The sequence below is a fragment of the Schistocerca piceifrons genome, chromosome 2 (genome assembly GCF_021461385.2).
Source record: "Schistocerca piceifrons isolate TAMUIC-IGC-003096 chromosome 2, iqSchPice1.1, whole genome shotgun sequence".
NCBI classification, from domain to species: Eukaryota; Metazoa; Arthropoda; class Insecta; order Orthoptera; family Acrididae; genus Schistocerca; species Schistocerca piceifrons.
In genome coordinates, this window is record NC_060139.1 from 325562695 (window position 1) to 325577571 (window position 14877).

Here is a 14877-nt window from a genome sequence, read left to right on the forward strand (position 1 = left end):
GATATGTACCTGTAAATCTAGTTACCGCATTTTATTTTTTCTACGTGATAACTAAATCGTTAATATGACACCTCGTATTGTTTTTGGCGAATTAGTTGCCGATAAACAAAATCAACAAGATATATTATTTCAGCGGAGCATCTACCCACCATCTCCTGATGGGACACTGCTGTTGGGATCACTGAACTGACGCAACTTTGCAAGCTGCTTCCCCATATAAGTGGTAAAATCGACTTGGCATTTAAGCCCAAAAATCAAGGTTGATCGTCCCGTCGATGATGAAGTCATTTGAAATGACGCACAAGTTCGAATAGGGAAAGACAGGGAGGATATGGACCGTATCTTTTACCAACTAACCAACTCCGCATATCCTGGAAGGAAATTTGGACCTTCCCCGGTACGTACTTGAGGCCACAAATGCTGTCTACAGTACAAGCCTACATAAAGCGACAACATAGACGAATACTGGAAACAGCTGACTTAGTGTGCCTATCTTGTATGCTAGAACGGACAAATGATGCAAACGCCCGCAACAGGAAACGTGGTGGCGAAGCCGTAAAGTCTTTATTATGGAGAAATGGAAGAAAGTCATTTGGTCAAGTGTCTTGTTTCACGCTGTTTCCAACTACTGGCCGAACTTTAGTCTTAAAAGTGAAACATGGTGGGAGTTCGGTGATGATTTGGGCATCCATATCGTGGTATTCCATGGGCCTCATGGGCAGTCAGCAAGGTTGCATTACTGCCAAGGATTATGGGACAGTCCCGTAGTACAATGTTTGTTTAATGGAGCTGCAGTGTTACAAGGTCCGCAGCTTGTGGTCTTGCGGTAGCGTTCTCGCTTCCAGCGCATGGTGTTCCGGGTTCGATTCCCGGCGGGGTTAGGGATTTTTCCTGCCTCGAGATGACTGGGTGTTGTTGTGTCGTCTTCATCATCATCATTCATCCTCATCACGGTCGGAGGAAGGCAATGGCAAACCACCTCCACTAGGACCTTGCCTAGCAGAGCGGCGCGGGTCTCCCGCACCGTCCCCTACGCTCCTCGGAGCGCGGGACCCCATCACCAGTGTTCCAAGGCGACAGGGCCCCTGTTCACACAGCTCACGCAGTCCAGGACTGGTTTCGTGAGAGTGAGGATGGGTTGTCGCATGTCCGCTGACCACCACAATTACTAGTATTTCAATATTACTGAGCCTTTGTGATCGTTTTGAAGAGATGGGCCCGTCATCGCTATCCACCTCCGCCGTCTTTACGTGAACTAGCCACTATTTTGCAGGAAGAGTGGTATGTGATCCTTAAAAACCATACAGGACCTGTATTTAACCATTGCGAGACGACTGGAAGCTGTTTTGAATGTCAAAGGCTATCCTACACAGTACTAGGCATGATAATGTGTTTTGGTGCTTCCATATTTTTGTCCAACCCCTGTACCTCTTCTGTGGGTGGACTACACGTCCTCAGAAGCCGTCTAATGAATCTGCCGTACCTGCCACTAGTTACATGTGGTTGTTCCACTTCAAATCGCTCCGAAGACTCACTCCCAGATACTTAATGAATGTGACTGCTTCCAGCAATTGTACTGGAATTGCGCAGTCGTACAATAATGGGTTACTCTTCCTATTTATGAGCAATATGTTAGATTATTTTTTCTTCAGATGGATGACCTATATCTTGTCCGATAGCTCCGTATCGGTCAACAGTTTTCGAATATGCCTCGTATGACGGCTACCCTACATTAGAAAACACGAATTGATACTGACTAGGGGTAGACTTCAGACACGGCCACCAGACTGATCTCATACTTTGCAAGTCGCTTGTATACAACCCACTACGAAAAACTCTAAGGTATTTTGACTCAGTACCTCCCAGGTTTTGAGAAAACGATCCCTAAAGTTCAATAAGTAGAATCGAATCTACGTTGGCGGAATCGATAAATAACCGAAAGCGAGCGTTTTTATCATATTAGTGGGGTCAGCAACGGCGAATATCTCAAGAAATCGAGGAATGAATTTATTACGAGAGCCACTTATGTACCCACTAGGTAAACACTGTTTAACGAAATAGACGCTGGCGTAGCTACCAAGGCATCTGGCATGGGAGCGGAGAACCTGTTCGAGGTCACGCCACAGAGTGACTGAAAGGTCCATTATAGGGCGACCAGGATTAAAATTTTAATTCCTTAATAATCAAAATCGTTTGAGAAATTTATTTGCCACCTCGTTATTATTCCTTATTGAATTGCTCACCTTACTAACTCTCCTACTCTTAACAAATTCGACAAAAAAATATAAAAATGAAGAAAAAATTGCAGAATGTATTTGGGAATTGAACACAGGAACTCTGCTCCTTAGAGAGATGCCTTGGTTGTTACACCAGCGCCGCTTTCACTAACTATCATTTACGTTATTGGTAGATAAACGGTACTGGTAACAGCTGCTTTCCTCGATTTCTGGGAAAATACGCATTTGAGGGTCCCACATATGAAGGTGAAATATGTCCAATTCTCAATTATCTATAGCTCAAATAAATTTTGAGTCGGTTGCGCTTCATTGACTTTCGGAGCGATTTTCTCAAAAAACGAGAGTGCGTGGAGGGGGTATTAAGGCAAAATATCTTAGTCTTTTATTTTAGGATGTACGCGAACGACTTGTCAAGTATGAGCCGAATCGGTTTGCCGTCTGTGAGGCCCTCACCTTTTCAGTGATCTTTCTGTATATATGCAGATTGAAGCAACGAATGAAAATTTGTACCAAGGGCAAGATTAGAACTCAGGTCTCCTGGCGACCAGGCAGATGCGCTAACCACTACGCCACCCTGGCTCTGTATTGGAATAGCACCTCAGTATCACACGAAACCTAAAACCAGACGTAGGTGCTTTGATCAGATGTACACTACTGGCCATTAAAATTGCTACATCAAGAAGAAATGCAGATGATAAACAGTTATTCATTGGACGAATATATTATACTAGAACTGGCATGTGTTTACATTTTCTCGCAATTTGGGTGCATAGATCCTGAGAAATCAGCACCCAGAACAACCACCTCTGGCCGTAATAACGGCCTTGATGAGCCTGGGCATTGAGTCAAACAGAGCTTGGATGGCGTGTACAGGTACAGCTACCCATGCAGCTTCAACACAATACCACAGTTCATCAAGAGTAGTGACTGACGTATAGTGACTAGCCAGTTGCTCGGCCACCATTGACCAATTGGTGAGAGACCTGGAGAATGTGCTGGCCAGGGCAGCAGTCGAACATTTTCTGTATCCAGATAGGCCCGTACAAGACCTGAAACATGCGGTCGTGCATTACCCTGCTGAAATGTAGGGTTTCGCAGGGATCGAATGAAGGGTAGAACCACGGGTCGTAACGCATCTGAAATGTAACGTCCACTGTTCAAAGTGCCGTCAATGCGAATAAGTGGTGACCGAGACGTGTAACCAATGGCACCCCATACCATCACGCCGGGTGACACGCCAGTATGGCGATGACGAATACACGCTTCCAATGTGCGTTCACCGCGATGTCGCCCAACACGGATGCGACCATCATGATGCTGTAAACAGAACCAGGATTCATCCAAAAAAAATTACGTTTTGCCATTCGTGCACCCAGGTGCGTCATTGAGTACACCATCGCAGGCGCTCCTGTCTGTGATGCAGCGTCAACGGTTGACCGCAGCCATGGTCTCCGAGCTGATAGTCCATGCTGCTGCAAACGTCGTCGAACTCTTCGTGCACATTGTTGTCTTGCAACCGTCCCCATCTGTTGACTCAGGGATCGAGATGTGGCTGGACGATCCATTACAGCCATGCGGGTAAGATGCCTGTCATCTCGACTGCTAGGAGGCCGTTGGGATGCAGCACGGCGTTCCGTATTATCCTCCTGAACCCACCGATTCCATTTTCTGCTAGCAGTCGACCAACGCGAGCAGTAATGTCGCGATACGATAAACCGCAATCGTGATAGGCTACAATCTGACCTTCATCAAAGTCGGAAACGTGATGGTACGCATTTCTCCTCCTTACACGAGGCATCACAACAACGTTTCACCAGGCAAAGCCGGTCAACTGCTGTTTGTGTATGAGAAATCGGTTGGAAACTTTCGTCATGTCAGCACGTTGTAGGTGTCACCACCGGCGCCAACCTTGTGTGAATGCTCTGAGAAGCTAATCATTTGCATATCACAGCATCTTCTTCCTGTCGGTTAAATGTCGTGTCTGTAGCACGTCATCTTCGTGGTGTAGCAATTTTAATGGCCAGTAGTGTACACATGCAGACTGAAGCGACGAGCTTCTGCAATGCTATACGAGTTTAGGGAGAATACCAAGCGGGGTGACGGGAATTTGGATGGGGGAGGGGGGCGTGTTATGTTAGTATGTGTAATTCTGCAAAGCCACGGTGCCAGGGTGGAGTAGTGGTCAGCGCATCTGCCTAGCCAGCAGGAGACAGGTTCGAATCCTCGCCTTGGTGCATATTTTCATTCCTCGCTTCAATCTGCATATACATCGTAAATGTCTGACACTTGTAAATGTCTGTGGAACGATATAGTTTCATTTAATAAAAGTCTTTCTTCCCATGTACTGTGCGTGAATAGAATCGAAAGGGGAGAGAATAACACTGGTACTGTTCTGTAGTAGTTACTGTGTGGTGGCTTGAGGAGAACAGTGTGGAGTGAGACGGAGGCTGGTACACGACAGGGCGCCGTGGTGACGGCTCTGCAGCAGGCGGCGGCCGCGCCCAACCAAGCGGCTGCGGCGGCGCTCAACCTGCATGCCATCGAGTCCTACCTGGCGCTGCAGAGCCTCACGCAGATCGTCGCCTCCAACACGAAGCAGGTGGGCACGCTGCCACCGCTGCTGCCCCCGCCGCTGCCGCCCCCGGCGCACCTCCCCGAAGAGAGCCCGGCGGTCGCGGCCGCCGAAACGCCCGAGTTACCTCCTGCCGTCGCCGCCGCCGCCGCCACTACGACCGCCTCAACGGCCGCCTCCGCCCCCGCGGTCTCTGCTGGCTCGGCGCCACAGCCACCCCTGCCGCCGCCTCCGGCGGCCTCCGTCCCGGCGCCGTCGCCTTCGCTGTCATCTGGCACCTCCCACAGCCACCACGCGCACCAGCACCAACACCACCGGCCCAAGAAGCAGTTCATCTGCAAGTTTTGCTCGCGGCACTTCACCAAGTCGTACAACCTTCTCATCCACGAGCGCACGCACACCGACGAGCGGCCCTACTCGTGTGATATCTGCGGGAAGGCGTTCCGGAGACAGGACCACCTCAGGGACCACAGGTGAGTGGTTGCCAAATACTCTTCCCCATTCTCAGGATACGCTGGCGAACGGCTAGACTTACGATTTTACTCATCAAGTAGATAAACCTGAATGTGGGCCATGTGTTTGGGATCTAGTTCTTAGTTGCTGATGAGTCTTCCGGGCTGCAATTTCGTGGCCTGGACATCTTTAGAGGCGCTACTGTCGACACAGAGATTTGCCGATTCAGCGTCGCCTGGAGCTCCTCTAAAGATGTCCAGCGCAGCTAATTACGAAACGAAAGGAACCAAAAAGTTTCTTCGACGACGGCCATTCAGCCCGGAAGACTCAACAGTACTCAATCATTAAAGGCTTTCTGTAGGATCAAACTACTTCTCCCATGCCTTATTTCCCACGTTACACGGGGTCAATCTTGTTAGTCTGGTTACGTCATTCTTAAATTTCTTCATCCTTCCTGGTCTTCCACTAGGCTGCTAACCAGTATATTTGTTGTGCGTCCAGGACTTCTAAGTACTGTTTTAGTCATATGGTTAGATTCACGGCACAAGACATGCCCGTGCCAGTATCCAGAAAACTTTTCCATTATGTTTTCTGCCTGAAAAGAGCCGCAGATGTGGTTGCTTCTTACTCCCTTAGGTTCACACCTCTAGGCTAGCGTAGCAACCTTGTCTCTGTTACACGGAGCTTCCGTTCGTTTGATTTTCACATGCCCAAATTTGAACCCTACGTCAGAGCTGGCTTTATCGCTCGTTTCTATATACATCCTTTTGACATCGAAAGGCATTCTCTCATCGCACATGGTCGCTGTTCGTGATCTCTCAATCTTTATACAATCTTAAGTCTTTATATGTCAAATCTGTGGATGCTATTACTGATCCGATTGGTTGGTGTTAGAAGAGCATTGTGTAAATTAACACTCTCTGACTAAAAGTACTCTATGTGATCAAAAGTATCCGGACACCCCCATTTCATATCAGGTGCATTGTGCACCACCTACTGGCAAGTACTCCATAGCAGACACCTCAGTAGCCATTAGTCATCGTGAGAGAGCAGAATGGGGCGCTCCGCGGAACTCATGGACTTCGAACGTGGTCAAGTGATTGGGTGTCACTTGTGTTATACGTCTATACGCGAGATTTAAACACTCCTAAACATCCCTATGTCCACTGTTTCCAATGTCGTAGTGAAGTGGAAATGTGAAGGGACACGTACAGCACAAAAGCGTACAGGTCGACCCGTCTGTTGACTGACACAGACCGTCGACAGTTGAGGAGGGTCGTAATGTGTAATAGGCAGACATCTATCCAGACCATTACACAGGAATTCCAAACTGCGTCAGGATCAACTGCAAGTACTACGACAGTTAGGCGGGAGGTGAGAAAATTTGGATTTCATGGTGGAGCGGCTGCTCATAAGCCACACATCACGCCGGTAAATGCCAAACGACGCCTCGCATGGTGTAAGGAGCGTAAACATTGGACGATTGAGCAGTGGAAAAACGTTGTGTGGAGTGACGAATCACGTTACACAATGTGGCGATCCGATGGCAGGGTGCGGGTACGGCGAATTCCCGGTGAACGTCATCAGCCAGCGTGTGTAGTGCCAACAGTAAAATGGTGGTGTTATGGTATGGTCGTGTTTTCCATGGAGGGGGCTTGCACCCCTTGTCGTTTTGCGTGGCACTGTCACAGCACAGGCCTACATTGATGTTTTAAGTAGTTTCTTGCTTCCCACTGTTGAAGAGCAATTCGGAGATGGCGATGCATCATTCAACACGATCGAACACGTATTCATAATACACGGCTTGTGGCGGAGTGGTTACACGACAATAACATCCCTGTAATGGACTGGCCCGCACAGAGTCCTTACCTGAACCCTATAGAACACCTTTGGGATGTTCTGGAACGCCGATTTGGTGCCCGGCCTCACCGACCGACATCAATACCTCTCCTCAGTGCAGCAGTCCGCGAAGAATGGCTGCCGTTCCCCAAGAAACCTTCCAGCACCTGATTGAACGTATGCCTGCGGGAGTGTAAGCTGTCAACAAGGTTAAGGATGGGCCCACACCATATTAAATTCCAGCATTACCGATGGAGAGCGCCACGAACTTGTAAGTCATCTTTAGCCAAGTGTCGGGATACTTTTTATCTCATAGTGTATCTGAACACCTGTTAGTGCACTTTAATATCGGGTGTATCCACCCTTCGCCTTTATGACGGCTTGATCTGTGCTTGGGGCTCTTTCAATGAAGAGTCTGTCTCTCGGGGAATGGCAGAGCCGAAACTACAGAAGATAATGAGTTTGGATTCTGGAGTCTGGAGCCAAATCGACTTTCTAACTCATCCCAAAATGTTCAATTGGGATCCGATCGGTATTATGGGTAGCTAATCAACATCGGGATTTCATTGTCCGCAAACCATTGCCTCACTGACGCTGCTTTATGACAGGATGCATTTTCATGGCGATGCAGTCATCATCTTCAGGTTGTTTCTCTACTGTACCTATTACACTATCATGTAAAATGTGTTCACGTTCTTCCACATTTAGCATTTTTTTAAGCGCAGTAGGAGGACCTCATTCTCACCTCTGAAACACCCACACGCCGTAACAGCACCTACTCTGTACTTCATTACTAGCACTATATGTGATGGCAGATAAAGTTCTTCTGCCATTCGCCAGACCAGAACCTTCCCACCGAATTGGATATGGCCTGCAGTCATCTGCTGTCCAGTGACATCACTCTTCACATCAGTTCACGTGTCGCTCAGGGTTGACTGCAGATATATGTGGTTTATGAAGAGCTGCTCGACCATTATACCTCACTGTTTTCAACTGTCTGCGCACAGTCGTGCTTGCTGGACTGCTGGCAGTAGGGCATACTTCGGAATTCACGAGCGATTCCTTCCGCGGATATCACGCGATTTTTACAACCACCCTCCACAATTATCGACGATCTCTGTTCGTCAGAACACGAGGTATGTTTTGGTCTTGGTTTAGCTGTACTTGTTCTTTCGCGTTTTCGCTTCACAGTCTCATCACAAACAGCCGACTTGGGCACCCATAGTACGGATGAAATGCCACTGATGGATTTGTGACTCACAATCAAATGACGTCCAATGGCTAGCTCATGGTCGAAGTCACTGAGCTTTTCTGACCGATCCGTTGTGCTGTTGCTGCCTGTCCACTGACAACGCTGTAGTCCCCGCCTCCTTTTATATTGGCCTCTCGTGACATCTGGGCTCTGAGCACTATGGGACTTAACATCTATGGTCATCAGTGCCCTAGAACATAGAACTTCTTAAACCTAACTAACCTAAGGACATCACACAACACCCAGTCATCACGAGGCATCGTGACATCTGGTGTTCAGTTAAGCATTACATATGGATGTCTGGATACTTTTAAACAGATAGTTTAGTCACTGTTTAGAAATGGCGGTCTTTCTTCACGAGTTGCAATAGACAGACTCCGTTTTCGTCCTACTTTCTCCAAGCCAACTACATTCTTGCCCGTGAACCAATAATTATGGTCGTACTGAATTTCTGGTACAGATTCTGCTATTAAAACTGTATCGTCAGTGTACAACTGTGCGCATGTAGCTGGTTTCTGCAGACGTTCTGAGACATAAATCATGACCTGATTACCTCCTAGTTATGTGTTTGTAAACGTGAGTAATTTTTTGATATACATTCTACACCTTACACCTTTTATTTAGTAGTTACGACCTTTCAACTCTTATTTCTGTTTAACATTGAATCTTTCACTCCGCAGTGTAGTGTGCGCCTATGAGACTCCCTGCTAGATTAAAATTATGTGCCAAACCGGGACATTTTCTGGGGTAATGCTCTTACTGACTGAGCTATAAAGGCATGATCCACTACTCGCCCTCACGAGTACACTTCTGCTAATATCCCCTTCACTGTTTCTCGGACCTTACATTCTACTGCATACTTTGCTGGATTGTCACTTCTGGTAGAAAGGTAGTGTGGAGGATTGGCTTAGTCACAGTTAAGTATTGTTTCTTATTTCAATTGGCCCAAAAATTTAATTTTAAGAGCAATTTCTGTACAGAAATATCTGGCTTTTGGCCTTTTTCTGAAATTTTTTTCGCTATAAATAATCTTTATGACATTTGAAATTGGAATTAAACTCTGGAAATTAGTTATACGGTAAGTAAATGGCATATCGGTGGCTCTAGTTTACATATTACTGGAAAAAACATCCCGCCAAATTGGAGGCAGGAATACATTGACAATAAATCTTCCAACTATACATTAAAGTTTCCAAATGTACTTCCTCTTGTGGATCCAGTCGAATGCGAGCCTAAGTCTCAACAACGTTTCTACGAAGCAATAGCTAATCACCTTCTGCTAACTCCTTTTGCATGTATCGCTGTAGTGTCATTACATAATTTCCTTTAACAAATTTTTTACTAGCATCACCAACTCACCCCGTGTTACAGCTGGCTGAAGTTACTCAGTCTATTTCATATCAGACCAAGTCGGGTACTGTTCCGTTATCCTAGGAACCATAATCAAAACATGGATGTTTAGACTATATTTAAGAGAGACTGTAGGATCTGATGACCAAAAGACACTTATTTTAAAAACACAAGTGCAGAATCCTCGTTTTTCAGAAATAGAAGTTCTGATGAGTTTTTATGTCCTCCCTCAAAACTCAGTCTCAACTATTTGTAAATGAAAGAAAGGAATAAAATGAAAATTATTTGTTTACAATCAACCGACATGGAGGTCATTAGACTTAGCATAGGTTCAATAGCTTACTAATGACGATGGAAATTGAGTTTATACTTGATGAAGGAATGTTTTGGAATTCGTGATAAGTTGTTCAGGGAAACCGTATAAAATCCAAGATCAGTTTGCGAAAAGGAATCTAAGCCACTTGCCCTGACCAAAGGGTGTATACCTTACTTCTCACGCACCACGCTATGCCTCATTCTGAGACTATACTCGGATAATTGTTTTTCTTGTCCATTTTTATCTAATTCGTCTTGTGCGTTGCTGTACATTTGTCCAGTGCCGTTTCTTGACGTTACCATTAAACTGTATACGAAATTTCTTGGTCTGAAGGGATTCAGAGACAGAGCAGTAGTCAAGACAGACGGAAGACGGAAAATCAATTAATTTATAGTTATTTACATATCAAGATGAGTGGGGTCGTTAGAGTTATAACGGAGACTAGGCATTGTGGTTTATTTGCATCATTTCGTTTGAAGGGCTGCGTATTTGTATAGGGACAGTTCGTAGTTGTCTTATCAAAAACAAAATTATTGGTATTAACAAAAGTGATTTGCGGAAATCGCGGGAAACTGAAAAAGGAGCAGTCGACCAGAGATCTGGTCCGCTGTGGTGTGTCCGTTGCTTTGTGATGATGGTAGTAATGACCCGGCGTTATATCTCTTCAAGTAGAAATGTGACTAGTTCAAAAAAGGCGACGAATTTTCAGTTTAACCTTAGAAGGTGAAAATGACAGCAGGATAATGGATACAGACTCTCTTCTCTGGCATTATTTCCGTTTTTTGGGGTCTTGCACGATGGATACCCCAAAATCTATTGTAGACCATTATTATTTTTTGTGATTGAAAGCCAGTCCTGTTACCGCTTATCATTTAAACTAAACGGAACGCCACCATTCTATAGATCTTATCTCTATGTAATTTCTTGTCGAAACATACTGTATATCTTGTCTCTAGGGCAAAAGTAGAAACTGACTTTAATCACCTACTTAGTAGTCGTCATTCGTCTTCCTAAATATTAAAAATATCCCATACCCCAGGTCTTGCCCCCATCCCCCACAAACTGTCGTATGAGCGCTCTTGCCAAATATGTAGTTCAGTGTCCTGATTCGTTCTGGTCCCAGCTGATCTCATTGCCTCAAACTATACGTTATATGTGGAAACCCAGTTTTCATTTCAGGTATTAGAAACTAGTAACGAGCTTAGGTATAGAATCACGACTAAGAACGGGTATCTAATCTTCACGGACAAATATATTCGTAACTCCTTGTTTGAAATGAAATTATGGGAATGTCGTTGACATAACTTATTGCTATAATGGGAAAAATGCATTGGAGCTTTTATATAAATGAACCATGACTATCTAGTTATACCGCTAAACATGATTTAGCATGAATGTAATCCATATTCTAAAGACAGTTGTGCAGAATTAGTGATGGGCCTTATTTCTATACTTCATATTTTCGGTTATTTGTTGAAATGCCAGGGTAACACAAAGTGATAGCACGCAATAGCAAGTATTGCGCTGGAGATCAGCTAGACCGCAGGTTGGCTCGTCCTTCCAGGAAGCGGCGGGAGAGATCGGCGCTGGAAACCCTGGCCAGACCACCCACTTAATTAAGGCTGCCGTTATAATAGGGCGGCTACTACGGTCCTCCCACACCTAACAATGGGAACGGCTGTTACGGCAGGTAGGAGGGCGCCGCTATGGGAGAGCACAGTATAACAGTACGGTACCGTAATAACACTCATTTCGGTTCGGGGACGGATCCGCAACAGATAGCCCCGGCGCGCTCTGACGTTTACTGCCTCCGTGGGAAGGAGTGCGGATCCTTCACTGGACCGAAACTAGCAAAAAAGGAGCACGCGGCGCCCAATGAGCTTACGAGTGGGTACTGGGTCAGTCCTCTGGTCTGAGGCACCATGTCGTGAAGTTTCTTACATTGCTATGGTGTTCAGTCCCGAGACATACTACGAATACGGGACAGCAACTAACAACAACAACTAAACAGTCATTAGAAAAGCAGGAGTGTACAATATTTACTCAACGCCTGTTTTTTTTTTTTTTTTTTGTAGTGAGTCAAAATTATTGGTTGGGTCTACAATATATATATATATATATATATATATATATATATATATATATATATATATATATAAACTCTAGGGAGGATTCGGAAAAACAAGCTCTATGCAAATGCATGGTTTCCAAGCTATAGACCATTTGTTCAGTGACACTCTGTTACAGAGACTGTGGTCTAATATGCGCTGTACCATGCAGCCACAGTTACGGTTTACATTGTTTTCTCCTAGGGGGTGATACGGTGACAGCGAAACATCAGTATCGTTGCAGCCGGAATGTGTGGTCCAGGATAATTAGCAACCTTTTTTGGTGCCAGTCTTCCTTCCACGTCGCCTAACAGGCCGGGACTATCGGCGTTTCTTGCGGGTGACTTTGCCTCCCCTGTTGGAAGAACTGCCACTGATGACTCGAAGGGTTATGTGGCTGCTACATGATGATGCTCCAGCCCACTTCGCCGTTAACGTTCGGACGCATCTCGATAGTGTCTTCCCTGGTCGATGGTTCGGATGAGGAAGTCCAGTTACGTGGCATGCTCGTTCACCGGATCTCAACCCGTGCGATTTTTGGTTTTGGGGCCATCTCGAAAGTATCCAGATGTGGAGACAATGGAGTAGCATATTCATGCTGCCTTTGACACTGCTCGGATGCAGCGTGGCCGATGTGAACGTGTAAGACAGAACATGCTACGGCGCGTCCACGCATGCGTGAGGCACATGGAAACGATTTTCAACACATACTGTAACTGTTGCTGCATGGTACAGCGCGCATTAGACCACAGTCTCTGTAACAATATGCATCACCTCGTTTCCGAGAGTTCCGCAACCTGTACAGGATATTGGAATATAGATCAACATAAACATCATTTCAGCCCTTTTTATTGCTCATGAGACCCACACATGGCATGTTGTACCACCAAACAGCGAAACCTTCAGAGATGGTGGTCCAGATTGCTGTGCACATCGGTACTTCTAATACCCAGTATCACGTTCTCTTGCACTTATGCATGCCTGTATTCGTCGTGGCATACTATCCACAAGTTCATCAACGCACTGTTGGTCCAGATTGTCCCACTCCTCAACGGCGATTCGGCGCAGATTCCTCAGAATGGTTGGTGGGTCACGTCGTCCATAAATAGCCCTTTTCAATCTATCCCAGGCACGTTCGATAGGTTTCATGTCTGGAGAATATTCTGGCCACTCCTAAGCGGTCCATTCGGCATGTTGTTGGGCCCATGTGTACCGCGCTGCATGGTTGCAAAGATGGAACTCGCCATGGACGTCGGGAATGAAGTTGCGCATCATGCAGCCTATTGCGCACAGTTTGAGTCGAAACACTTCGTCCTGTGGCTGCACGAAAAGAATTATTCAACATGTTGGCGCTGATGTCAGGGTTCCTCCGAGCCTTAATCCGTTCAAAATGTTCAAATGGGTGTGAAATCTTATAGGACTTAACTGCTATGGTCATCAGTCCCTAAGCTTACACGCTACTTAACCTAAATTAGAGGAAAATCCAAACGACTACCACAACACCAGGGAGTTTTACACGCCATATTTCAGCAGCATATGGCCAGGAATGTGCAAGCCTTCTTCGAAGAACGAAGGGTACCACTGTTTCCTTGATCTGGCTGTTCGCCTGACATGTCGCCCATCGAAGATGTCTGGGATATGGTCGGTCGGCGACTTGTTCGTTTATATCCTTCTGTAGCCACAGTTCATGTTTTTTTTTTTTTTTTTTTTTTTTTTTGGAAGCGGGTACAAACCGCGTGGCAGAGTATTTCCCCAGCAGCATATTCCATGCCACGACGTCTAGCGCGATTCTGAGTGCAGCACGTGGCGGCGCCATTCCGTACCGCGAATCTACAGTGTGCGTGTGTGTATGTGTGTGTGTGTGTGTGTGTGTGTGTGTGTGTGTGTGTGTGTGTGTGACGGAACCAAGAAAGAATGACTCAATAAGAGAACTGCTACTGCTTATCTCTCTCTAGGTTTGGTCACAGCCAACTCACAATGTAAATCATGCTTTAAGTTCGTTTGCATATTCACTTTCCTTTTCGTTGCTACTCGTACTGTAAATTCCATTTCCACACCAGTAAGATGTGATGGACGTAATCAGTATAGTGTAATTTTAAGAACGAGGGATAGAAAGGAAAGGAAAGTGACTATTGGTATCACATGCGCCAGGACTGTGTGCGACATCAGTGGCGACGAGTGGATATATGTGCTGGACTAAGGCTCGAACCCTGTATCTCCTGCTTAATAGGCAGTTGCGGTAACCACTGTGCCACCCAGACACAGTGTTTATCGCACTTGCGCGGAGTATCTCGCCACTCTTCTCGGCCGGCTCACATTCCCACCTAGCGCCACCTATTTGCAGTCCCTGCCCATGTCCATGTCCTCCACGCTCGCTAAGTTGAGATTCCCGCAGGAGGTCCGACGCAAATATGCATTCGCACTGAAAGTGGCAGATCCATTGCCCATCGAGGAGAATCAATTATGTGAATGCATGGTGTCTGTTCTTTCGGACAGACACGACGCATTCATGTAATCAATATTCTTAAGGCTTTCTCTGTTAACGAAGAACCTTGACCAATTTCCTGGTATTACCAGTTCTGTGTGGCTTTGCAGAGCCCGGGAAATTATATTTAGGCTGGAATTTCACTCTCTCAAAGTATTCCTTCAATCATTTCTGTTTGTTCTAAAACCCAGCCATTAACATTCAATTTTACCGATTACGAAAACGTTTGTGCATTTCTGTATATACACTATGTGCTTCATTTCCG

General features: G+C 45.9%; 1 protein-coding gene across 1 annotated transcript in view; it reads left to right on the forward strand.

Moving 5' to 3' along the window:
- The window catches only part of LOC124775360 (protein sister of odd and bowel-like), a 216278-nt gene that overhangs the window by 12363 nt on the left and 189038 nt on the right, over positions 1 to 14877 (forward strand). The window contains exons 2-3 of the mRNA XM_047250192.1: positions 4699 to 4836; positions 5050 to 5282. Of these exons, the coding sequence (XP_047106148.1) occupies positions 4699 to 4836; positions 5050 to 5282 (371 nt within the window). The remainder of the gene's footprint in view (positions 1 to 4698; positions 4837 to 5049; positions 5283 to 14877) is intronic.